Raw genomic sequence first — 27,934 nt, 5'->3', positions numbered from 1 at the left:
TGAAATGGTACCAGGTCAGACCCAAATCTGGGGTTGGTTTCACCCAGGACTGATTTGAATGTATTTACCTCTTGATATATTAGCCACTGCTGTATCAGTTTGACTTATTGGCAACACTCTCCTTTCCAAGGCTAGAAGGTTGAGGGTTCAAACCTCACTCCAGGATTTAAGTATATAACCTAGTCTGACATTTAAGTGCAGTATGAGAGGGTGCTGCCTTGTTGAAGGTGCCATCTTTCAGATGAGATGCTAAATTGAGGCCCTGCCTACGACAGTATTTTAAGAAGAGCAGGAAGTTCTCCCACTGGCCTGCTTAACATTCTGCCTCAACCAATATCACCAAAAGCAGATTAACTGGTTGTTTATCTCTTTTGCTGTTTATGGCGCCTTACTTTAAATAAATTGGCTACTGTGCTTTCCTACATAACAATAGTGACTACACTTCAAAAGTAAGTAATTGACTGTGAACATTCTTGGAGCCCCCAGTAAACATGAAAGAAGTTATAGAAACTTATCCCCTATTCTTTTCAACCTCAATAGTGTCCTACTCTATGGGCCATTGCTGTTTATCTAGTTTTCTTAATAATAATAAAATATGTATGACGACTAGTATAAACTGGCCCTGCCATAGATTTTCCACTGGCTCCACCCTCCCATCCCAATGATTCCTGACCTCCGGCTCCTCTTTTCACTAGTCAAGGCCCATAACCATACTGACTGTGCAGTTTTTAAAAAGCATTTAATTTTTATTGAGTCCTGGTCAAGGAGATGTCATATTTGAACTGGTAGACAGGAGGGAAAACTGGATGAATGTAGGGACAATTGCTGGACAGGAAGAGAAACCATTGGACAGAAAGGCAACCAGTTGATAAGTGGGCCAACTGGTGGACAGAAGGGAAAACTGGTGGACAGGAGGGAAAATTGGTGACAAGAAGTGAAGCTGGCTGACAGGAGGGGCAATTCGTGAACAAGAAGGGAATGCTGAATGTTGCAATGATTCTGGTGGCACTGCAGTGTAACAAGCTGTAGATTGAGAGGAATCTGGTATCTCACTCAGGTTACTGCCCAGTTCAGCTAGATTTCTTGTGATCTGAATTTTGCAGTTCATTGCTAAGCAGATATCAAGACCGCATAAGATATAAATAGTGCCTGTTTTAACAGTAGAATTACAGTATGTTTGCACAACTGAAGCAAAGAAATAAAAATAGTCAACAGGCTGTTACATAGTAATGCTGCACTTACAGTACAAAATGGAAGAACAGTCTGATTTCATTATGAATGTTTATCTCTGTCTCTCCTCTTCTGTTTCTGTGCATCTATTTTTCCTCTCTTCTACTTCTCTCTTTCTAACTCTTATTTTGCATTTCTGTCTGTACTCCTCTGTTTCTCTGTAGTTTTTTCTCCCTTTCTTCTTTCAGGTGTGATGGGTGGCATGGCCTGGTGTGGCACAGAAGGAGCCAACAAGGACTGCAGGCTACATTTTCCAATGGGGGTTGTGGAGCAAATATATTCTTCAGCCCTCAATGGATCTCTTCCCATCAGTTATGCTTCTCCCCACTCGCATTTCACCCTTTCAGCTTTCCACTACCCCTTCCATTTTTCATCTGCTCTCATTCCCATTGCCATCCTCATTCATTCCTATCACTACCCCATCTCTTCCCCTTTGAACTACCCACTCAACTCTTATACCCTCCCTCATACTCATTCTGCTGTCACTCTTAACATTCCATCCACTCCCCCCTCACTGCCACTCACTCCCCTACAGTGTGATAAGAGGCCAGAGGCTCCCTCCCCTCACTCTCAACCTGTTTCCCTCCTTGCACCCTCCCCTGCTGTTTCCCTCCAGGAGGCTTTGTTTACTTTCAAAATCCAACTTGCTTAATTTTGTAAAGAACTCAAATTAGAATGAGAAAAGATGCTTTGTCTCTCTCTATTTTTCTACCTCTCTCTATGTCTCATCGGGATCAATAATTAGAATGTTTACATTTTCTGTTAACAAAAATCAGGTAGATAATTAGAGTCTTTTTTGCAACTCATTTTTTGAAAGAATAATGCGAATTAGAATGAAGTAAGGCACTCTCTCTCAACTTAATATACGTTCTGAAGTTTGTAGAACACAAAACAAAAGCTACAACGGTTGTGCAATCAGTACAATCTGCTTTCTTTCTCTCTCTATGTCACACACAGCCTCTGTGTTTTAGAAGAATCAATATAAACTTTACCTGAATAATCTGTTGAAATTTGTCCTCTAGATGTTCTTCAAGAAAAAACAAAGCAGAAATTGCTAGAAACGGAAGCAACATATTTCAGCAGTTCATCTATTAAATGCATTCTAGGAAATTGAGTATACTGCACATTAAAAGACACAAAGGACAATTCAATTGATATATTTAATTATGTTATTGTGAAATATGTTTAAAAAAATTTGTTTAAAACCTTATTTTGGACATAAAAAATTTTAGATATTGGAAAAAAATAGTGGACAAGACTTTTTTCAGAAAGCATTTTGACAATTTTGTGGGGAAAAATAATAGAGCAGCATGTGATGAAATGACAGGAAGCCATGACAAGCCAATCATAAAATGAACATCGAAACGCCTATTAGAGTGCCACCTATTGGTGCTACAGGGAAATGTAACAGGCCAGTGTGGATATTTTAACTTGGGAATCTCCACAGGAGTATGCAACCAATGTAAGTTTTTTAAAAATTCGTTCATGGGATGTGGGCATCGCTGGCAAGGCCAGTATTTATTGCCCATCACTAATTGTTAAAAGTTTTGCAATATATTACAGATGACTTCAGGGACTGGACAGTGGAATAAGTTTGCACACTGTCCTTTCACCTATAGGATCTGGAATGATATTTAGCACAGATTGCTGGCTGTAATGATCCTACAGGTCTTGGTTCTCTCAGCCATGTTCCTAATGAGCCACAACCCACAGCACAAAATTGTTCCTAATTTGGCATAAACTGTTGCTAAACTGACAATCTCAATCAGAAAGGGCATAAGGATGGCTGGTGTCTGGGGAATTGAAATGTCACACTAGTACAGCAGTGGGTGCTGTTCTCAAGTTGGACAGTGTAGATTGAGCTTTACTTGGCACTCGGACTGTGCTATTCCTGATCTGACAGTGCAGATACTGAGTGAGAAAAAAAAGGAAAAAAAAAATCAATTTCCCAGCAATGACATTGATCATCATAATGAGCACAAAAAATATAAATTTGGAAAGTAACAGAGGGCACTTTGGGTGCACAGAACTGTGGAAGTTTATCGCTGTGAGATTGTGTAATGTAAACAGGGCCACTCCACTGAAGTAAGAAAGCAGAGCCCAGATGAACACCCAGCCTTAGTATCCTTAAGGGATTAATTAGTATAGTATTTCACTTTTGCTCAACACTACCATGACTTGGCGGAGGCTGTTCATGCACGTACCTACATTTGAAGTTATGCATGTATGGGTGTCAGGGTTAGAATAAGAAACAGCAGCCTTCCCTGATGGCTCAGTGAATTTATTCAGTGAGTAGTTGAGCCATACAGACCAAGGGGGCTAGATTGGATAGTGCCGGCAAGGACTGGGCGCAGGGAATGATCCCTGCACTGGAACGGGTAGTCCCAAAGCACACTCAATAGCAGATCTTATTTAAATTAGACAGGTGTACTGCCCCTCCTGTGTGTCCCTAGGTAACTTGCCAACAAAGTGAATTTAAGTTTCAGGCCACTGTGTCGCTGGAAGCATCCCTCAGGTAGATCTTGGGTGGTGGGAGGCATGTGAGGTGATCGTGAGGGAGGAGGCAATTGGGGGAAGGGGTGAGGTAATTGGGGGAGGGGATGAGGTGATTGGGGGGGAAGGCAGTGGGAGGGGGGAAGGCAATCGGGAGGGAGCCAAGCGGGTGCTGACAACAGTCTTCGGGACTGCTGTGGAGCCAGGAGGAAAACTCCCACTCCTCCCGGCTGCACATTCAGTTAAGTATTTTTTTAAAATGACCTTTTTGGTGGTGGCCTCCAGAGGTCCCTTTAAGAACCGCCAGTTAGGCTGCATGTAAACTTGGTTATCCTGAACGCAACAGGCCCTGGGCGCCGGCTGCATTCAGGGCAGCCCAGCTACAGGAAGTGGACCTGAAACGGCCGTTGGGTTCCCTATTTGCATATGTAAAGGGCTTAATGCTTGTTTCAGGCGCGAGCCCTGGACGCCTATACTTCAACTTTTACCAATATGGCAGGTGGAGCATTTCTGGTGCGGAATGTCCGTGCGCACAACACCAGCCGTATTGGATACTTAGGCGCCCATTTTACGCCTGTAGAACAGGCGCAGCGTCAATTAATTTCTAGGCCCAAGAATATTCCATGCTTGACTAGTCTGTGTTGAGATAGCTGCTGTCAGCGAGGGTGGCAGTACAGGTATTACAATTGCCTCAGTGCCTCTTGGTTAGAGTGGGAAAAATTTACTTATGTCCCCACTTCTAACCACTGTTGAATGACCAGTGCTGGACCTGTGTGTGTGTATGCGTGTATGTGTGTGTTTGGGCACAGGATCAATCTTGGCCGTGATGTCTACCATGAATGAACACTTGTTAACATTTATTGTCAAGGTTCACACATGAAGAATGACCAGTATGTTGAGGTACAAGAGGGTGGTAGTGTCAATGGAATCATATGCCAGCAAGGTGCCAATGTCTTTCAGGGGCAAGAAGAGGAGGGAAGAAAATTGGTGAGGAAAAAATGCACATTGTCATCAGAAAAAACAAAATCATTCTGTTACTACTGCTGATGGTATTTTTTGGCTACAAAATCAAGTTCCAATGAATGCAATCTGTAATTAATCAGGAGCACGATAATGAACAAGACTGTTACCTTGTTATTGTTACCAAGACTGTTACTGAGCCTAATAGAACAGGGTTTTACATAACAACTGTATAACATAAATAAGAAAAAGTGATTCTAAACTGTTTATCACCATGATTAAAATATTTGCCCATTGAAATTAAATGCAAAATGCAAAAAAAGTGGGAGATGTAATTACATTTTACTTCTCAATAGATTTGCAGAAATTTGTAATGTAGCAAACATCCTATAGTTATTTACTAGAATCTGTTCTTATCAAATGCATGCCTCATTATAAGTAACTTTTTTATTTGCAGATTCCAGAGAATAGGATGAAACCTTAATTATTGATACTTTTTACAGCTGTGTTGAACTTCCAGATAGGCAGGTATTATACAGGATACACTGCTTGATCTGTTTTAGATACTGGTGTTCATATTTTTACTGTAGTAGCATTTCAATTTTGAATAATTTCCTCTTTTTTTCAGTGCCAATGAAGGAAGTTTTTTTTACATCTGAACAATAAACAGCACATGAATGAAACACTGGACAGGGTCAGAGGCCAACATGGCTGCACACAGCCACTTAGCTCTCTCAGATGGATACTGTCTTGCAGAACCACCCCAGCTTTATGGTATGTATAAACTCTTCACAGTTCAGCTACATATGTTGTAAATGGAAGATAAAAAGACCAGATAAATCCATTAAGGGATATGTAAATCTCTTTATAGTGCAATGCTTCTGAACTTTTTAGGCGAAACCCTAACAAGAGAATTCTTTGGGCGCTGTGCCGTCACCATAGGCCCCAAGATGGTGGGCAGGAAGTGTTCCGCCCACCATATTGGGTAAGGACAAACAAGAGACGCGGGCTGCACTCAGGGAAACCAGCCCCAGGGATCGCCTGGCAAGCAAGAAGGTAAATAACTCACCTGAATGTGGATCCGGGAGGATAGGGAGTGCTCCTCCCCACTCCACATTTAACCACTCTCCCGACCCCCGATCTCCCTCCTGCCCCGGCCTCAATCCCTGACTCACGTACCTGAGGGCCGCTGCGACGCTAGCAGTGGCCCGATTTTTCTCTACTCTTCTCTACCCTTCGCTGGCGGGATGTTGCGCTATGCCGGTTCCATTACAATGAGGTCCGAGGCCCAGTACCAGGGCCGCCCTGGACCTCACCATTCAGGCGCATGGGTCCCCCATGCACCCAAATTTCTAGGCCACTAACTATAAATACTGGTACTGGTAAATTTGCAAAACATTGTCTACAGAATTACATCTTTTTTTTTATCTGCTTCACTTCTGTTGTCTCATTTTTAAAAATTTGTTTCCTTTGGATGGCACTGGCAATCACACATTCCACATCCCTAGTTGCCCCGAGAAGGAAGTGGGAAGTGTTCATGAACTGGATTTATAAACTGAATAGTGACTAGGCCACTTTAGGGATTATTAAAAGTCAACCGCACAGTGTAGACTAGAATTATGTGTAGGCCAGACTGGGTGGGGATGATAGGCTCTTTCCTGTGAAGAATATCAGGGAACTGGCAACTTTCAGAACCAATTTTTCGAGTGCTGGCCCACACATTGCCAGATTTATCGAATTCAATTTCAGAACTTGCCACGGTGGGATTTAAACTCACAGGGCTCAATTTTGAAATGGTGGTGGGTTGGGAGCGGGGGGAGGGGGGGAGGGGGTGGAGGTGCGCATGGCAAACCCGAATTTTAAAAAAATTATCTTTTCCGAAGCGATTGCAACGTAATTGATGGTGATTAAAGTTCTTTCTGAGTTTCACGCCCGGCAGCCAGCCTGATTGACAGGAGATGCATCATCCAGCGCTGGAACAGAAGATAGGGGGGGGAAGAGGGGAAGATCGGAGGGGAGAGGGGAAGATCGGGGGGAGGGGAAGATTGGGGGGGACATCGGGGGGGAGAGAGAGAGGAAGATTGTGGGGACATCGGGGGGCGAGGGGAAGATTGGGAGGGCATCGGGGGGAGAGGGGAAGATCGGGGGGACATCGGGGGGAGAGGGGAAGATCAGGGGGACATCATGGGGAGAGGGGAAGATCAGGGGGACATCATGGGGAGAGGGAAGATCAGGGGGACATCGGGGGGGAAGAGGGGAAGATCGGAGAGGGACACCGGGGGCTGAGAGGGACTTCGGGGGAAGAGGGGGAAGCGGAGAGGGAGATACCGGACATCGGAGCAGGGTGAAAAGGTAGGTTGATTTTGTGTTTTAACTTTGTGCAATCGTTTTTTATTTAATTTATTTAGTTTATTTTTGCCTGATCCGGCCCTTCAAGCCTGGTTTACCAGGCGTGAATCGGAAGCCGCGGGAAAGCCGCCCAGGTAAGTTAACAATCGTTCCAACTACCTAATATATCACAAGTAAAGTGCCTTAAGTACCTCCATGAGGTACATTTGGTTCTTTAACTATCATCCTGCGGGCTTTAATTGCTGACGGGATTTCCGGATTCAGGAAGTGTGTGCACACTGGTGCGTCTGTGGGGAACCCGGAAGTCGGCGGGTTGGAGCCGGCTTCCTCACCCACTCTGCATTTTTGCAATTTTCGCAGCCCCGTCCCCAACGCACCCACAATTTAAGTTTAAAATTGAGCCCACAGTCTCTGGGATGCCAGTCCAGTACCATAACCTCTGAATCCATTTCATAGCTCAAACTGATTTGATGTTCTTGAGTCAAAAAAAACTGCTTTACTTCAAGATAACTGTCATTTAAATGTAATATGATCACACGGGATTTGGGTTTCAGACTTTCTACATAAAGTGGCTAATTCTGTTTGTCACTTTCTCTTTGGTATTCTCTAATAGCTGAAAGGAATGCTTATGTAATAGTTACTGACCATTCATTGCTTTTCTTGTTGGAACTAGCTACAAGCCTATTAAAATTAGGAGAGGCTAGTCTCACAAAATATGATGAGGTCAGCCCCCCACCACCCCCCTCCCTCCCCCCCACTATTGTGCCATGTGTGAGTGTAGCCTCAATTTTGCTGCCATTGCAAAATTGGGGCTAAACAAAAGTTTGGTTAAATCAAATACAGTAGAAATGTATTTATGGAAGTGGAAGTTTCTTGTATTAGGATTTTTGTTGAATACAATAGCTCCTTGTTTTACAGAGAGTATTTTCACATTTCAACCAGTAAGCCCTGATTCTATATCCATCACCCTCCAACAGCACTGCAATCCCACAATTTGTGAAAATTGAGTAAATTTTGATAGAAAATTGCAAAAGGATTTGCATTAGAAATTAAGGTCGTTTTTAAGACAACCTGGCACCCTGGTGGAAGCTGTTGCATTACCTGATTGATGTAAGTAAACGCCATCAATAGTGATTTAACTGCAGTTAAGAACTTGTATGATTGGCAAGAACCATATTTGTATCTAATATTACAGCCACAAATAGCTGCAATTGCACAATTTAACACAACTTGTATCTGTATACACACTGCATCAAAGGGAACATTGGTGCCTATAACCATGTCCAAGCAACACAGGTATCCTATAATAGCTATTTGCACAGAACGCACATGCAATCTATACAGCTGCTGTACCAATATGAGATACCAGACAAATGACCCTAGCTCTCCTGTCACTAAATTAGCTTGCTATGTCTTTGAACATCTATTTTATCACTATGTCAGGCACATGAACATATTGGCGCTGATTTTCCTGGCTCCCTCTGCTTTGGCTCTGGACAGCAGCAGTGCAGGCTGAAGTGCAGCAATTTTGGTGTTCCTGGTCATCAATATGGTTCAGTTGAACCTCCGCTCATGCTTGGCCGGGCCTTGTGCCTTGTGCCAGCAAAACAGGGAGGAAATTGTATTGCAACTGTGGGCCTGAGGGGCCAGCAGTTGCTGTCCTGTCCAGTAACCTCCTAGCTGCACAGCAGCAGTCAGAAGGCCCAAGACCTGAAGATCTGCTGAGTCACAAGATTGGGTCTTATCTTTCCAGTCCTATTTATCTTTCTGTCAGGCTCCTCTTAGACTTGCCGGTCGAGAGTGGGGTCTTGGTAGATACCATAGCCAGCTTCTTGTGACGAGCTTATGTCTGTACGCCCACGTAGGTTGAAGCATGAAATCATAGAATCATAGAATCACAGAAGGAGGCCATTCGGTCCATTATACCTGTGCCGGCTCTTGAAAGAGCTATCCAATTAGTCCCATTCCCCTGCTCTTTCCTCACAGCTCTGCAAATTTTTCCTTTTCATGTATTTATCCAATTCCCTTTAGGAAAGTTGATCTGCTTCCACCACCTTTTCAGATAGTGCATTCCAGATCATAACTCATTGTGTAAAAAAATTCTCCTCATCTACCCCCGGTTCTTTTGCTGATTATCTTAAATCTGTGTCCTCTGGTTATCAATCCTCCTGCCAGTGGAAACAGTTTCCCCCTATCTACTCTATCAAAACCCTTCATAATTTTGAACACCTCTATTAAATCTCCGCTAAACCTTCACTGCTCTAAGGACAACAATTCCAGTGTCTCTAGTCCCTCCACATAACTGAAGTCCCTCATCCCGGGTCCCATTCTAGTAAATCTCCTCTGCACCCTCTCCAAGGCCTTGAAATCCTTCCTCTAGTGTGGTGCCCAGAATTTTTTTTTATTCGTTCATGGGATGTGGGCGTTGCTGGCGAGGCCGGCATTTATTGCCCATCCCTAATTGCCCTCGAGAAGGTGGTGGTGAACCGCCTTCTTGAACCGCTGCAGTCCGTGTGGTGACGGTTCTCCCACAGTGCTGTTAGGAAGGGAGTTCCAGGATTTTGACCCAGCGACGAGGAAGGAACGGCGATATATTTCCAAGTCGGGATGGTGTGTGACTTGGAGGGGAACGTGCAGGTGGTGTTGTTCCCATGTACCTGCTGCTCTTGTCCTTCTAGGTGGTAGAGGTCGCGGGTTTGGGAGGTGCTGTCGAAGAAGTCTTGGCGAGTTGCTGCAGTGCATCCTGTGGATGGTGCACACTACAGCCACAGTGCGCCGGTGGTGAAGGGAGTGAATGTTTAGGGTGGTGGATGGGGTGCCAATCAAGCGGGCTGCTTTGTCCTGGATGGTGTCGAGCTTCTTGAGTGTTGTTGGAGCTGCATTCATCCAGGCAAGTAGAGAGTATTCCATCACACTCCTGACTTGTGCCTTGTAGATGGTGGAAAGGCTTTGGGGAGTCAGGAGGTGAGTCACTCGCCGCAGAATACCCAGCCTCTGACCTGCTCTTGTAGCCACAGTATTTATATGGCTGGTCCAGTTAAGTTTCTGGTCAATGGTGACCCCCAGGATGTTGATGGTGGGGGATTCAGCGATGGTAATGCCGTTGAATGTCAAGGGGAGGTGGTTAGACTCTCTCTTGTTGGAGATGGTCATTGCCTGGCACTTGTCTGGCGCAAATGTTACTTGCCACTTATGAGCCCAAGCCTGGATGTTGTCCAGGTCTTGCTGCATGCGGGCACGGACTGCTTCATTATTTGAGGGGTTGCGAATGGTACTGAACACTGTGCAATCATCAGACTCCTTGAAAGGTTTTAAGGACCAATCTTCCTCCTGGGAGTAGGTTGGTCGCCCTCTCCTCTTCCTGCCTTGGTGAAAACCGGAAATGGGCGGGTTGGAGGCAGGTTGGGGGCGGGTCTGAAATGGTGGCAATTTTCAATGCATCCCTGCCCCCAACCCACCCATTTTTCAATGTTAAAATTGAGCCCCATGCCTCTATTATTAAAGCCCAGGATGCCAGGATACTTTTCTAACAGCCTTCTCAACTTGTCGTGCCACCTTCAAAGATTTGTGTATGTGCACCTCCAGGTTTCTCTGTTCCTGCACCTCCTTTAAAATTGTACCATTTAGTTTATATTGCCTTTCCTCATCTTTCCTACCAAAATGCATCACTTCACACTTCTCCACGTTAAATTTCATCTGCCATGTGTCTGTCCATTTCACCAGCCTGTCTATGTCCTCCTGAAGTCTGTTACTATCATCCACATTGTTTACTACATTTCCGAGTTTTGTATCATCTGCAAACTTTGAAATTATACCCTCTATACCCAAGTCCAGGTCATTAATATATATCAAAAGGAGCAGTGGTCCTAATACCGATCCCTGGGGAACACCACAGTACACTTCCCTCCAGTCTGAAAAATAACCATTCATCACAACTCTCTGCTTTCTGTCCCCTAGCCAATTTTGTATCCATGCTGCCATTGTCCCTTTAATTCCATGGACTTTAATTTTGCTAACAAGTCTATTATGTGGTACTTTCCCAAAACCCTTTTGAAAGTCCATATACATAATATCAACCACATTACCCTCATCAACCCTCTCCGTTACTTCATCAAAGTACTCAAGCAAGTTAGTCAAACACGATTTTCCTTTAACAAATCCATACTGACTTTCATTTATTAGCCCATACTTTTCCAAATGCCAATTAATTTTGTCCCCTATTATTGTCTCTAAAAGTTTCCCCACCACCGGCATTAGACTGACTGGCCTGTAATTGCCGGGTTTATCCTTCTCCCCTTTTTGAACAGGGTTGTAACATTTGCAATCCTCCAGTTCTCTAGCACCATCCTCATATCTAAGGAGGATTGGAAGATTGTGGCCAAAGCCTCTGCAATTATTGCCTTACTTCACTCAGTAACCTAGAATGCATTCCATCTGGACCAGGTGTCTTTTCTACTTTGAGTACTGCCATTCTTTTAGGTACCTCCTTTTTATCTATTTCTATCCTATCCAATATCACTCCTCCTTTACTGCTACAATAGCAATATTCTCTTCTCTAGTGAAGACCGATGCAAAGTATTCATTTGGTGCCTCAGCCATGCCCTCTGCCTCCACAAGAAGATCCCCTTTTTTGTCCCTAATCGGTCCCACCCTTCCTTTGACTCTCTTTTATTATTTATATGTTTATAAGTGACTTTTGGGTTCCCTTTTACGTTAGCCGCTAATCTATTCTCGTACGCTCTCTTTGCCCCTCTTGTTCCCTTTTTTAGATCTCCTCTGTACTTTCTGTATTCAGCCTGGTTCTCTCCTGTATTATGAACTTTACATCTGTCATAAGCCTATTACCACTACACTAGGTTTGTGAATGATAATTATGCTTGGCTAGGTCTGTTAAGATGATAAAAACATGTTTGGGGTGAGGGGAAGCAGCTTTTTTTGGAATGCTGGATAAGTCGCGGTATAAATGGTGTTTGTGGAGATATCCATCTGCTTCACCAATCTCTCCCTGTAAGTCAGAAGAAAGAAAGAAGAAAGAACTTGCGTTTACATCAAAAGATAATGTGGATACAGTAAAGGGAAGAAAGTAGAGAAGGAAAATACTCTATCATTACATTAAATGAGAAATATGTGTTGCCTGGACGTTGTCAATCAAAGGGATTACCTGAATTAAAAAGTACAAAGGAGCTAATTTATATCATTCGTTGATGGCAGATTACCACTGATGCTGATTCATCTCCCTGTTGATTTTGTCTCAGCTACCATTCCAAGTCAATACCCCAATGACAATGAGAGTTCTTCCTTATTCAAGATCACTTGGGAATTGAAGATCTTTTAAGCCTGATGGTGTGATGGTGCTGAATTCTCATCAAGAATTATAAGTGGCAAGATTATCAAGGCTCCCTAAATTAATGGCTATCCATTGATGCTTATTCAGTTTCTTCACATTGTCAGGCTCAGTAACTCAACTAGTCATTGGCCCCCATTGTATCATCAAAACTCATCTTTAGAAATATTTCTGATGACTCAAATTCCCTTTTCAATGATTTATTTTGAAGTGCTTTATATTTATCAAAATTGCTTGAAATTATTTCAGTGTATCTTCCTTCCAATACTGGCTTTTTTTTTAAACCAGTAGTATTTTGGCAGGCTGTTATAAACTATAAATTTAACCTGCTTCGAAGAGCAGGGCAAAATGTTCATTGTGTTTATACAGCAGCAATACTATTCCCGAAGACTAATGCACAATTATTGACTTTAAAAACAATCAGCTGAGTGGGTTCTTCAGATTGTCACCAAACATCTGTTACTATGAAGGGTCTGTGAATAGCTTTCTCCCACCCCCCCAGCATACTTCCGTGACATAAGTAGTGCAGACTCAAGAGTTGACTGTGGTTTATCATTTTTATCCTATAACTCAGAAAGCCCACACAACTCAAAAGCTCTGAACATTCCCTGAATTATTTAAGTTACATAGGCTTTATTCTAAAACAGCTGATAGTTACAAAAATTGTGTTCCAAAACATCATCCTAAATAGCGATAAGATTAATTTTTGAACTAGATTTTATTCACCCAGCTAACAGCTTTCACTAGCTCCATACCCAATTATAAAATTGTAGTCTAGAAATTACTGTATGCAATATGAGAGGACGAATGCTTATCTTGTCTGTATAACATTTTTTTGTCCATAATTTTAGCAGACATGTTAAACCATTTAAAATAAATGAGTTAACACCTGTGTTAAAATAAGAAATTCATACAAACACATTAACTGTTCAGCTGCTAATATCTGGCAATAATAATTTCTGGGTTTATATTCTATCTGGGCCTGTAACATCCCACACTATTTGACGTAGTTAAGTACAACGGCTTGCTAAGTGCCCTGATTTATCATTTTTATATGTTTGGTGAATTTTCTGGTGAACGCTAATCTGTTTCTTTCCTTTTTTAGTTGCTGATCAACCTACTGTGTATTTCAAACATATCTATGAGGCTAGAAATTACTGTTGGTGATAATAGGAGATGGATCCAAGTACTGGATAAGTACTTGAAAGGAAAACATTTGCAGGGCTAAGGGGATAGGGCGGGGGGAGTGGGACTAGCTGGATTGCTCTTGCATAGAGCCGGCGTGGACTTGATGGGCCGAATGGCCTCCTTCCATGCTGTAACCTTACTATGATTCTATAATTCTATGCTTAACATGCCCATATGACATTCCTCAGACTGCTATTTTAATAAAGGGATTACTCTATTTAAAATAAATGGGGTAATGCCCTCCATTAAAAAGCAGAGAGAGGCAACTCATTTGAAAGTGTTAATCATTCTTCTGCTATTATCAATCATTTCTGGCCCTTATTGCTTTTTTGACTGAGTTTAAAAAGGTTTATTTTCTTGCATGAGAAATAAAACCTATTGCACACTGCAATCATTAAAAACTGTAAAATGCACAAAAACATAACTTGTAGGAATGGGAGGCTGAATTTTGGGCTCTTAGGTGAACCTAACTGATTGTCACCAGTCTAGGATTTTAAAACTGTTGTCTTCTTATTGACTTTTAATGTCACATTTACCCATGGATGTTGACCCCTCTAATACGGATGGTGTGGGATCTCTCCCCAGTTACTGCATGGTAACAAAGGGACCTCCACCTCAAGTGTTTTAAAAGTGCTTTCAAAGTTACTAAACATAACTGGCACTACAACAAGCCAATGGACCCCATCACACATCAAAGATCAGGGTATGATGGTGTTGTGGTTATGTTACTAGACTAATAATCCAAAGAACATGAGTGCAAATCTCACCTATGGCAGTTTGAGAATTTGAATTCAGTTAAAAAAAATTCTGGAAATAAAAGCTGCTGTCAGTAAATAGTGACTCCAGTCCCACACCAACATAGTTGACTCTGATGTGGCCGTAAGCCACTCAGTTGTATACCACCTTCTCAGGGCAACTGGGGATGGACAATAAATGCTGGCCTTGCCAGTGATGTCCACATCCTGAGAATGTAGTACACCATAGTAAAATCCTAAATATGGGAATCTCAGTTCAATTTTTAAAATTAATTAAAATTCATCACCGTTCCAACCCCACTCCTGATTTATTTCCAAACCCTAGCAAACCAGTGGAGTGACAGGTTTACTCAAATAAAGCCAGTTAATGCATTCACACCAGGGAACATCCTCCTTATCTTAAAAAAGTGGCCGCAACGAGTCTTGAAGAAAATAAAATCTTCACATAAAACAGCTGCTAGACATGCCCCAGAAAGTTTCTTTGAGGAAAATTTAAAATGTTTTTTAACAGCTGCATATTGGCAGCTTACTTGTTATAAATAACTTCTTCAGGGGCAAAAACTAAATAAACACACTTGTAATTGTAACTTTCAGATACCATCATTTCATCTGAAAACATTTCTGAATCAAGTTTATTCAAAAGTAAAAGTAAGAGAAAGTAACATCTGATTGATTGCTTCTAACAGATTTCAGTCCCACCATCCAAAAATCCCAATTATTTCGTACTGACAATCTGCAATCCCAGTGAAAATAGCTGAATTTTCTTGTAAAATAAGCTGACACATGGGTTAAAATGTTGCCATTTTAAAAAGTTGATGGTTGGCATGTATGCAATAGTGCAGTAAAAAAGTTGCAGTGTAGATCTGTTGTGACTAAAGGAGGCAATTGTTACAACCAGAAGGTGCAGGACAACAGCCAAAATAACTTTTCTTCCCTCCAAATGGGCAAGCTGCATTGCCTTGCACCTCCCTCAGTGTCCAGACAAGAATGAGAACTCACCAAACTGCAAAATACTATTCAATAGAACACCACATTGGTGCATCAAAGCAATGTGGCATTACAGCAATAATTTTGTTAAAGTTATTTTTGTGAATTTTTAGCCTTACCATCATTTCTCTGGCTCGTATTTTCAATACGTGCAGACAATACATGATTAGTCTGCATATGTTTCCTAATGGACAGGATGTGGCGGAGGAAATGTATCAATAGCCAAAGTGAGTTTTCACATAGTTTTTGGGAGTTCTCGATCCTGCAGTGTGAGATAGAAATTAAGGTAGAAGCAGTTAAAACCAATAAGGAGGAGGACAGAACTGTCACAGGAGGGTGATAGACAGGTAGGTTGATAATATCCATGATTTTCACCATTGTAAATTTAACTATCAAGGCTGACCTAAAAAGTATAGAGGTAACAAAGTATAGTAGGCTTTCAAATGCTGCAGTCTCTGACCAGCCATCCCTTCCATGTTGTCCTGGAAGAATGATAGTACAGTGGACTACCTCAAAATAAAGGTGTGTGAGATGCCATACATGCACAATCTTGTATCGATGGTTTACACATGAATTGAGCATTAATAGATTAGAAGTCTGCTCTGTTCATGTAAGTGGTACCCTTGTCAGATGGAGCACAAAGTGCACCATGAGTTCCATCATTTGCCCCCTGTATTGTGGGAAACCCTGCCATCTGGAAAAAGCCCAATGCTCTTGCCTGTTGCTCCTGTGGCTCCCTGGAGAAGTTAGTCACCTTGGAGAACAGTGCATCAATCACTTTCTTGATGCAGTGATTCACCACAAAATGACATATACTGGCATTTTCGCCAGTGGCCCCTGAAAGCTACGTGAGGTATAGAAGCTCAAGGCCATGGTAACCTTGACAGCGATGAGTAGAGCTGTGCCAGCCCTGCAATGTGGCTGAAGGTCGTCCTCAATCTCCCAGACAACCTCTCTTCTGAACCGAAGGCAGCGAAGGCACTGCTCCTCCGAATGGTGTAGATGGATGTAAAAAGGTCCTCTGGAGATAAAAAGATTCTTCCCATGGGGTACAGGTGCCCTCCACCTCTGCTGATGTCTGACTTCTCTGTCATCCAAAATGGGGTCCTCCCTGTCCTCCTCCCCTTCCTCCAAGAAACACGGATAGGGAATTCCAAAGCAAATTCCAATAATGCTGTTCAAGGTGCAGACTTCCACAAACTCAGGGCAATCTGTCAGAAAAATTGCAAGTATTGCTTACAACATCAAAACTCTCAACAAATTTAACTCACAACAATGGCATCCAATGTAAATGGGGGCAGGTAGCATCTAACCTGTGACCAATGGGAATGCAGGAAATAAGGGCACAGGTCAGGAGATGTCACCCGGTCTTGTTTTGTATCTGATTTAAATTTGAACACCTCCTCTCAAACCCTGACAGGAAAACCAAAGGCATTGCAAGTGGAGTGGGTATTGCACCCCTGAAATGGGCCTTCCTGGAGTGTGAGAGCCAGGAAAATTGGCCCCATGAACTTACTTGCTTTTAAGCTGTTATCTAACATAGCTGTGCATTCCATAGCTGGATTAACAAACTTTACATAATTTATACCAGCTAAATAACTTCATAGCAGCTTGAGAAGTGTTGGATCATTACCACAGGTGTGTCATGATTGGCTGACATCTGTTACAATGAATATTTGTTCTGTCTTGTAGCAATTGCGAGTTTCAATTCTGTATATTTTAACTTTTTCATTAACAGTTCATGACTGGCAAAAAAGCAGGCCTATCATACTTTTTATGAAAAAAAAGAAGTTAGCACCAATTGAGAAATCTCACTCAGACATCATACGATTGCTGCTGTGGGAATGGAAATACCATAGTGGTACTGTAAGGGATGCTCTTTCTGCACCAGCACATTATAATACAGAACTAGCACCAGACATGCACCATTATAAAGGCAGCCTGCTGTTTTAGTATTCACAAGGCCAACCAACGTCTCTAAAAGTAAACAATAGAAACATTTTACATTACTGCAGCTATATTTCAACTGAATTGAGGATTAATTCCTTCAACTTAAGGATAGTTGAATAAATTCACAAAGCAGCTGTACATTAGAAATGTTCATAGATTTACTGCTAAAGAGTAATTTCTAGTTTGTTTTAAATCCAGAGGTTCTGACAGAACAGATCAACTATCCGCTTCAAGACCCAGATCTACAGATGACTCCATACAGCCAGTATCCCAGCATGCAATTCTCTCCGATGGCAACACCCCAGCCGCAAACACACTATTCTGCCCACAATTACTACCCACAGTATTCACCGGAAGGACATTATTCACCTAGCTCGTATGAGCTGAGCAAACCACAGTACCTGATCCCCAGTGATGCTGATGGAGGAATACCTGTGATGAAAAGACCTAGACTCAACCATTCATCTTTGCGAATGAAGGGTGAGGAGGAGCTATGTGTGGTGTGTGGGGACAAAGCTTCAGGGTATCACTATAATGCACTAACCTGCGAAGGATGCAAAGGTAAGAATACATAACAACCTCTTTATATCACAATGCTTTATCTTCATCAAAAGCAAAATACTGCAGATGCTGGAAATCTGAAATAAAAACAGTCTTTCTGCACCAGCACATTATAGTACAGAAATAGCACTAGACATGCACTATTAGAAAGGCAGCCTGCCGACCGATGTCTCTAAAAGTAAACAGAATTGACAGTCACTTGGATGAGTGTGGATTGATTAGGGAAAGCCAGCACAGATTTGTTAAAGGCAAATTGTGTTTAACTAACCTGATAGAGTTTCTTGATGAGATAACAGAGAGGGTCGATGAGGGCAATGCAGATGATGTGGTGTATATGGACTTTCAAAAGGCGTTTGATAAAGTGCCGCACGGTAGGCTTATCATCAAGATTGCGGCCCACGGAATAAAGGGGGCAATAGCAGCATGGATACGAAATTGGCTAAGTGACAGGAAACAGAGAGTAGTGGTGAACGGTTGTTTTTCAGACTGGAGGGAAGTGTACAGTGGTGTTCCCCGGGGTCGGTGCTGGGACCATTGCTTTTCTTGATATATATTAATGACTTGGACATGGGTGTATAGGGCACAATTTCAAAATTTGCAGATGGCACAAAACTTGGAAGGGCAGTGAATAATGAGGAGGATAATGATAGACTTCAAGAGTATTTCGACAGGCTTGTGGCATGGGTGGTCACATGGCAGATGAAATTTAACGCAGAAAAATTCGAAGTGATACATTTCGGTAGGAAGAATGAGGCGAGACAATATAAACTAGAGGGCACAATTCTAAAAGGGGTACAAGAACAGAGAGATTTGGGGGTATATGTGCACAAATCGTTGAAGGTGGCAGGGCAGGTTGAGAAAGTGGTTAAAAAAGCATACAGGATCCTAGGCTTTATAAATAGAGGCATAGAGTACAAAAGTAAGGAAGTCATGATGAACCTTTATAAAACACTGGTTCAGCCACAACTGGAGCACTGTGTCCAGTTCTGGGCACCGCACTTTAAGAAAGATGTGAAGGCCTTAGAGAGGGTGCAGAAAAGATTTACTGGAATGATTCCAGGGATGAGGGACTTTAGTTACGTGAATAGACTGGAGAAGCTGGTGTTGTTTTCCTCGGAACAGAGACAGTTACGAGGAGATTTGATAGAGGTATTCAAAATCATGAAGGGTCTAGACAGAATAGATAGAGAGAAACTGTTCCCATTGGCGGAAGGGTCAATAACCAGAGGGCATAGATTTAAGGTGATTGGTAAAAGAACCAAAGGTGACATGAGGAAAAACGTTTTTACACCGCGAGTGACTAGGATCTGGAATGCACTGCCCGAAGGGGCGGTGAAGGCAGATTCAATCATGGCCTTCAAAAGGGAACTGGATAAATGCTTGAAAGGAAAAAAATTTGCTTGGCTACAGGGATATGGCAGGGGAGGGGGGTGGAGGGGAGGGGAGGAAAGAAAAAAAGGGAATGTCTGTGATAGAGCGGAGCGCAGAGCGATTAAATGACAAAAGGGATGATGGTGCAAGGCAAAGGGGTTGGTAATGGGACAAGTAAAGAAACAAAAGATGGGTCTAGAGGAACTGTAAATGGCAACAGCAGAACCATTACCAGCACTTACTGTCCGAAAAAATGGGAGCAGTGGTTATGATCAGAAGTTATTGAAATCAATGTTAAGTCTGGAAGGTTATGAAGTGCCTAATCGATAGATGAGGTGCACTTCCTTCGTCTTCCATTGAGCTTCATTGTAACAGTGTAGGAGGCCGAGGACAGAAAGGTCGGAGTGGGAGTGGGACGGAGAATTAAAATGGCAAGCGACCGGAAGCTCAGGGTCACGCTTGCAGGCTGAATGGAGCTGTTCAGCAAAGCGATCACCCAATCTGCATTTGGTCTCCCCAAGAGGAGGCGCATCGGAGGAGACTGCATCGTGAGCAGTGAATACAGTGTACCAAATTGAAGGAAGTACAAGTAAATCGCTGTTTCACCTGGAAGGAGTGTTTGCGGCCCTGGACGGTGGGAAGGGAGGAGGTGAAAGGGCAGGTGTTGCATCTCCTGCACTCGCATGGGTCGGTGCCGTGGGAATATTCTTCACTCATTATTAATGAGGTGTTAGTTTGTACTAATTGCTGCACTGGATCTTTCACCTGTGTAAGTGTGTCCAATTGTGTGTACAACCGAGACTGATAAGACCTCTGATATCTCACTGATAGGGATAGAATTTGAAGATTTTCAGATGTAAAAATATACAAAGTCATACACAATAAAAGCTATGTTTTACAATTTAATTACACTATTTCAAATACTTATTAACGCAATACAACTATAATCATAAAAACACATCACCAAGGGACCATCAGTCCTTTGGCATCCTGAGTGTAATTCAAAAGCCAACAATATTTACAACATAAAATCAATGTTTGTCCACCCTGATACCAATCCCTTGTTCCACATTCGAACTGGTCATTGTATAAGTACTTTACCTCTTGACATACACCTATTCTCACCATTTATACATCATCAAACATATATCTTGGATGGTTCTGGCCAATCTCTTTGTAATTTCAACCGTGGTGGCAAAAGTTATCACTGTAAGATGTGTGTGCACACCTGTGTACATGTGCATGAGCATTGTTTGCCTCAGAATATGTCATGCATATATGCCTGTAGACATCTGTGTATATGTACATCGGTGTCTGTATATGTGTGCAAACAATATGAATGGATGCATGCATGTATCTTCATTTCTCAGTGTATCGGTATATATTTCTGTTGATGTGTATGTGTCTATACTTGTGTGTATGTATGTATGTCTTTATGTATAGGTACATGTTAGTTTGTTAGCAAGCACACGAAATGTGTCAACATGACACAACATAATTGAATCAACAATTACATACACTGAATAAATTTAAAATATTACATGCAAAATGAATAAATCAGTCAAATAAAAATAAGTCTTAGAAGGTTGTGTCCCACAGGCCAACATAGGAAAGTTCTTGTTTCAGCTGCTTTCAGCCTACCTAACCAACTGTTCCTTTAAACAGAGAGTCTGATCATCAAGACTCATTTTAAAAATTAAATGCACAAGGAAAATTATGTTTAATACTTATTCTTTTTTTGTCCATTCATTTTGGTTAATTTTAAAAATATTTTTGTTTAAACATTGTGTACTGATGACATCACTGTAACTATTGGCTTGAAGGGGCCACTGAGCCAGACATTGGGCAGCATTTTAGCACCCGCCAGCGGGTGCGTTCCTGGCGGGGGGGCCCCGAAAATCGGGAAATCCCGGAGCGGGACCGGGTTCCCGTTGACGCGCCGGCGAGCGCACGCAGCCCCCGCTGGTGGGAATCCCGCAGGCAATTAAAGCCAGCGGGGTTCCACTTGACGCTATTTATTTTGCTTGTTCAGGTCATGAACTGACCTGATTAAGGGATTATGTGAGGAGGGGTGGGATTTTAGAGCAAACTGGGACTGTTTCCCACACTGGGGGAAACGCTCCCAGTTCAAATGGACCTGTTGCAGCGGTCAGCCTGTGGCAGCTGCAAAGGTCCATTTGACAGGTGGGGGGGAGAGACCCTCACCCATTGCAGGAGGCCACTCTGTCACTTGGGACAAAGTTTGGCCTCCACCACCCTCCTCCAGACAATCAAAGTCACCAACTTGCACACTTACCTAGGTGTCCAGACACATGTACCTACCTTGCGGACCCCCTCAGATGTCCATCTTCCGGATGGGGGCCGCTGTAGCTGCAGTCATGACCTCCTCGGAGGGCGAACAGCATCACCAACCTCGCCGGCCAAGCCGTCCACCTCTGACACGTGGAGCTCCACAACAGAGTGCTATGACACATCCACCTGCACAGCAGGAGGGAGGGCAACCGCAGAGAGAGATGCATTGCAGAGGGCACTACCCTCGCCACAGGGTCCACAGACCGAGGCTCAGCTTCCTGGACCTCTCTGAGCAGCAGTGCACACGGAGGCTCAGAGTCACTCGACATGTAGTCGTGGACATCTGCAGCCTCCTTCATGCCGAGCTGCTCCTGGCTGGCCCGAGCACCAGCTTCTTACCTGTCGCTGTCAAAGTCACCACTGCCCTCAACAACTTCTTCGCCGCATCCTTCCAGGGTGCCACCGGGGACATCGCCGACGTCTCTCAGTCGTCTGCGCAAAAGAGCCCTGCAAATACACCTACACCCACTCTGCAGTGACACAATGGGTGGCATCAGTTGTGGGTCTTCATAGTGATTCTCAGGAAAGGGCATTATTGCACAAACCAGACATGATTCGCAAAGACATGGCAGTAGTGGTGCCAATATAATATGTAATGTGAGTTGGTCAGAAATTCAATATAAGTAAAAACCATGACAAACCCTCAAACACCCTTGTGCATCCCCTTCATGCTCACGACACGTTTGCCTTACGCTTCCTACTGCACATATGTGATGCATGCCCTGTGGCTGCAGCACAGGTAGTGGCAGGTTGAGTGAGGCTGGCCGTGAAAGAGATGCATGAGAGGGTGAGTATGAGATAGAGCCATGAGATTGTATGAGGATTGTGTTGAGTGGTAGTGGCGGGATGAGTACTGGCGAGGTGAGTAGGTGCAGGTAAGATGAGGATGAGGTTTGATTGGGTATGAGGGGTGATGTGACAGAGTAGTGTTGGCAGTGCTGAAGGAGATGTGGGGTGGGGGCGGTGATGTGGCAGACGGAGTGTAGAGGAATGAGTAAGTGTACTCACTTTGGCTGACCTACTGAGGTCATTGCAGCGCCTCCTGCACTGTATGCAGGTGGGCGATATGTTGGTGGTGCAGGTGACCTCCTCTGCCACCTCGAGCCAGGCCTTCCTGGTGGCAGAGGCAGGCCGCTTCCTCCCGCCCGCCGGGGGGAAGATCTCTGTCCTCCCCCTCCTCCTCACCCCATGTATTGACACCTGGAGTGAGGCATCATTAAACTGGGAGCAGCCTTCCCCCTGGGCTGCTCCATGCTGTGATTTTTTCTATTTGTTGCAGCATCTGTCAGTGGAGGACTGCCCCTTTAAATAGAGCTCCTCCAGCTGACAGATCTTACTGCGCATGCGCAGCCCGCCCGACGCGCAGATCAGCAGTGGGGAACCCGGAAGAGAAGGTAAGTGGATCTAATTATGCTACGATTGCACGGGTGGCTGACTCATTTCACCGGGCGCGTTACCCATGCGCCCGATAGCCCCCCCCGCCGAGAACCCGCAGCTCAGCTAACATCGGGCCCACTATGTGGGAGCTGAATTAATTCTTTACTGAAGGGGTGCCTCAGGAGGCCGGTGAGAGTAAGGCACATTAAACAATGCCAACTCATTTGAGCCAACAATGTTACACCTGACTTCAGTGGCACTGCTCCAGAACTCAGAGTGGCACTGTGCAACTCGAGTTGTGGAGGAGATGATATTATTAGTATGGTCCTATGCATACGGAATCGTACTCTGAGTTCTGTGGGAAACTGGATTGCCTTGTATCTGTGCCACTCCACCTCTCACATTGCTGCACACACTCACATCTATTTGCTGGCCTGAGTCTGGTGGTACTGGGGGTTGGAGGGAGATTTCGCACTTCCATTGATAAGTTGATGCTGATGTTACAACACATGTCAGTTTCTGGCATACAGCACTTGTCCCAACTGTTATACTGGAGCCAGTACAGAACTTCTCCAGTAACACACCACATATTCAGGTGGTCTTGTTGGAGGTAGTGCAGGTATGCTGAATTTGCATGAATTTAGTGCTGAATTTTTACCAGTGATGTTCTATGCATGTACCTGCGCATGCAAAGTGATGCTTCAAGCTTTGGAGGAAACTGGTAGTAGCCCACTGTAACCATCTGTGCACACGGAAATTACCACTCAATGTCTTCATCAGAAAGTTTTCAAATATTGCAATGGTGAAACTCCTTGAGCTGATTCTTGTGAACTAGCATAATTCTGAATGGTTAAGAACTGGTGCCAAGCTAGCCAGATGTATAATGTGCTAATCGCACACAGTTTTCCTTGGTCAGCTCAGTTGCATCCTTATTCAGGGAGGTAGAATTAAGGGAGGTTAGAAAATTGCAGTGTGAATACACTTTAAAAGGATATGAACACTTACAGGGTGATGCTGCACAGGGGGGCAAAAATTCTTTTTGCCTTTTATAAAGGTTCAGAAGTATTTCAAACTGATGGGAGCCTTTGGCAAATTTGAAGGGGAGAAAATGACAGGCAAAAATGAAGTGAAAAGAAACATAACATGCAGGCACAAGTCTGCATGCAAGTGTTGGAGCAGCCCAGCATCCAACCCTGTTTGCAGTGCAGGAAGAGCTGAATGAGATATTTGCGAGGAGGAACCCATTTTCCACTCCAGGCCACCATGCCCATAAGTGCAGCATGCCCGGAAAGGGGTGGAGATAGGTTTGAGGTTGTAGATGACAAGTACTGTCACTCTACCAGCCCTAAGGTGCATGTTAGCTCCAAGTGTTCTTGCAACAGATGGCACAGCAGTGTATCTGCCTCTCTGCTATCCCAGAGCCTGGGAAGCCAGTTCCCTATGGCCATTGTCGGGTAGATGTACCTGCAGATATGTTTGGTGGCATTTTGGCCAATTAGGCTATGCTGACTGTTTATTACCCTGTAATGCCTTCTCTAATGGAGTACCAATTAAAGCATGATATTCTTTGATGAGGTGCTTCTGAAGAACCATCTAGCTTTACAGTTAGTTAGGGTGTCAGAAATTATACTCATGCTATTGGGATTTCCATCACAGACTCCCTTGGGAATTGAAACCTCCACAGGTACTAATCCTCTGATAAAGCGAGGTATGTGTACCTCTGTTGTAGATGTCGGTGTGAGGTTACCATAGTTGGACACAGAACATTGATGGTGTAGCCTGACCTACCTGGCATCCTTCCACTGGCCTTCCTCTTCTATCTCCATAAAGCTCAGATAAGAACATAACAACATAAGAAATAGGAGCAGGAGTAGGCCATATGGCCCCTCGAGCCTGCTCCTCCATTCAATCAGATTATGGCTGATCTTCGACCTCAACTCCACTTTCCTGCCAGACCCCCATATCCCTTGATTCCCCTAGTGTCCAAAAATCTATCTATCTCAGCCTTGAATATACTCAACGACTCAGCATCCACAGCCCTCTGGGGTAGAGAATTCCAAAGATGCACAACCCACTGAGTGAAGAAATTCCTCCTCATCTCAGTCTTAAATGGCCGACCCCTTATCCTGCGACTATGCCCTCTAGTTCTAAACTCTCCAGCCAGGGGAAACAACCTCTCGGCATCTACCCTGTCAAGCCCTCTCAGAATCTTATACGTTTCAGATATAGGACGATTCCCATTGGGAAACCATTGGTGGCAATAGTTGGTGGTAATAGGAGAAAAAAAGCAGAACACTTGTCACAAAGACTAATGAAAACCTAAGTAGCAGCAGAAAAAATAACAAAGAGAATCAAAAAAAAAGGTGCTGAAATGGCTTTAAAGTTTTACTGAATCTTCTTCCTAAGCTCTTTAAACAAACTTTTGTATACTGCTGATCTCCTAACAACCACTGGCGACCATTATATATGGGTGTAAATTGCACTTGGAATCTTGCATGCATGAGCATTGAAAAATAGCGTGCAAAGTACAATTACACCGCCCACCTATTTTTAATATTATATTAATGCTTCCTGTTTGATCTGGCATTACAGATTGTGGCCAAATTTTCCACTGTGCCAGTTTACAGTTCATAACAGAGATGAAATTCACCTCCCCTGTCTTTAAGGGTGGCCTTGCAGGAACTTTCAACTTTGTTTTCTGATTTTCCTGAAGATATGTGAGATGCAAAAGCAGGAGTGAACAACTAATGCCATAAATCAGTAAAAAGAAGTTAAATAAAAAGATTTGTCTATTTAAATGAGTAATTAACCATTTACGTGAGACTGTTCCATTTTCCGACCAGGATTTTTCCGCCGGAGTATCACAAAGAATGCTGTGTATAAATGTAAGACTGGTGGGAATTGTGAAATGGATATGTACATGCGGAGGAAATGTCAGGAATGCCGGCTGAAGAAATGCAAGGCGGTGGGAATGCTGGCAGAATGTAAGTAATTAATAGACACCAAAAAAAAGGTAGATAATCATCACAAACCTATTATGGCAGATTTTCCTCCCACCCCCCCAACCCCCACCCCCCACCACCCGGTGGTAGACAGGAGCAGCACCAGCCAAAATGCATTGCACTTGTCCAGCCTATGATCACTAGGATCGCCTGTCGTTGGCCATTTACCTGGCCTGGGGATAGCCCCAGCATAGGTTCTCCCCCTGTCAAGGCTTAGTACAGGTGGAAGAGGCAGGAAAATGAGGCACCTAAAGGGTCTGCAGCAGTATGTCTGGATTTGGCGATCAGCACTTCTAACTGCCTAGTCTTTGGCCCGCCATTCTCTGCAGCTGCTGATTTGCTCAACCACTCCCTCACTTCCACCTTTGATACCCTTGTCTACAGCAAATCCTTTACTATCTCCTATCACAGTCTGGTACAGCTCCATCTTTGCTCCCTCAAGCCCAAGGGGCTCAGACTTGATTATATCTGGTGAACATCTGGCTAAACGTCTTGGGATGTTTTGCTACATTAAAGGCACTATATATATTGGAAAAAAAAAAATTCAAGTTGTTGTTGTCGTAGTAGTAGTAGTAGTAGTAGTAGTAGTAGTAAGCCATTCATCACAAGACCTGGCTGAACCAGATCATGTCCTACCAGGACTCACTGTTCTCTGCCAAAATCATCCACCTTTCTAAAATCATCCTGGAGAGCTAAGATAACCTGGGGGTTCTTTTCTCCACTACCATCCATTTCTTTAAACCCTTCTCCCCTGCCCCCTCTAACAATCAGTGCAAGAAACTCTTTTGGTGACAAAGAAACTTCTTTGTCATCAAAAGAGAGACCATCTGTTCAGCTGCCTCTGCTGTTTCCCTCCTTTCGTCTTCCTCAGGGCATACCCTACCCTAGCCCTGGTATCCCCATCTCTCTCATTTCTCTCCTAAACCCCCCATGCTGTTATCTGTTCAATGAGACCCACCTTATGCTCCCTTGACCCCATTCTTGACCCCATTCTCATTAAACCAATAACTACCCAGCTTCCCATTTGAGCCCACATGCTAGCTGATGTTGTATATGATTCCTTCTCCTCAGCCACTGTCCCCTTCCTTTCAGAACGGCCATCATCACACCCCTTAAAAAACTCATCCTTAACCCCTGTGTCCTTGAAAACTACTGTCCCTGTTCTCTCCAAAGCCCTGAACATATTGTTGCCTCCCATGCCCATCGCTCCCACAACACCATGTTTGAATCTCTCCAATCAGATTTTTGTCCTTCTCACAAAACCGAAACAGCTCTAACCAAGGTTACAAATGACATTCTATGTGAATTTGACCATGGTGCCATTATTCCACCTTGTTTTCCTCGACCTCCCTGCTTCATCGACATGGTCGTCTACATCATCCTCCTCCAACGTCTCTTCTCTGTTGTCCAGCTCGATGGACGGCCCTTGTTTAATTCCACTCTTACCTTTCTGAGCATCTCTACCAATGGCTTCTCTTCCCATCCTCTGCACCGTCACTTCAAGAGTCCCCCAAGGATCCATCCTTGGCCCTCTCCTGTTCCTCATCTATATGCTCTCCCTTGGCTACATCATCCAAAGATATGTGCTGATAATGCCCCAATCTACCTCTCCACCACCTCTCTGTTGACCTCTCTACTGGCTCTGTGTTGTCACACTGTTTGTCTGATATCTAGTCTTGGATGAGCTACAATTTCCTCCAGCTAAACAATGGCATGGCCAAAGCCTTTATCTTTGGTCCCACCACAAACTCTGCTGACTCCATCCCCCTCCCCGACCACTGTCTCAGGCTGACTCAGACGGTTCCCAATCTCAGCATCCTATTTGACCCTGAGCTGAGCTTCCAACAGAAAGATTGCTTATTTCCACCTCTGCAACATTGTACGCCTGGGCAAATTCTATTTATTTTAATCTTAATATTTGAAAAAAGACTAGGGTATGGGGGAAGTGGAAAGATGCCAAGGAAAGTAAGACAGGTGAACCAAGACTGGGGAGGGAGAGGGGAAGTACGATTGCA

General features: G+C 43.7%; 1 protein-coding gene across 2 annotated transcripts in view; it reads left to right on the top strand.

Moving 5' to 3' along the window:
* LOC137344360 (bile acid receptor-like) overlaps positions 1 to 27,934 on the top strand; it is a 101,936-nt gene that overhangs the window by 44,510 nt on the left and 29,492 nt on the right. Inside the window, exons 2-5 of one of the 2 annotated variants that reach the window (XM_068007247.1) lie at positions 5,141 to 5,211; positions 5,312 to 5,457; positions 17,455 to 17,817; positions 25,761 to 25,901. In XM_068007247.1, the coding sequence (XP_067863348.1) occupies positions 5,361 to 5,457; positions 17,455 to 17,817; positions 25,761 to 25,901 (601 nt within the window). In that variant the 5' untranslated portion in view covers positions 5,141 to 5,211; positions 5,312 to 5,360. The remainder of the gene's footprint in view (positions 1 to 5,140; positions 5,212 to 5,311; positions 5,458 to 17,454; positions 17,818 to 25,760; positions 25,902 to 27,934) is intronic. The other variant, XM_068007246.1, reaches the window with a different exon arrangement.

The sequence above is a fragment of the Heptranchias perlo genome, chromosome 27, assembly GCF_035084215.1.
Source record: "Heptranchias perlo isolate sHepPer1 chromosome 27, sHepPer1.hap1, whole genome shotgun sequence".
Taxonomy (NCBI): domain Eukaryota; kingdom Metazoa; phylum Chordata; class Chondrichthyes; order Hexanchiformes; family Hexanchidae; genus Heptranchias; species Heptranchias perlo.
Note: the sequence above shows the minus strand (reverse complement) of the source record. Positions and strands in the feature narration are given on the sequence as shown.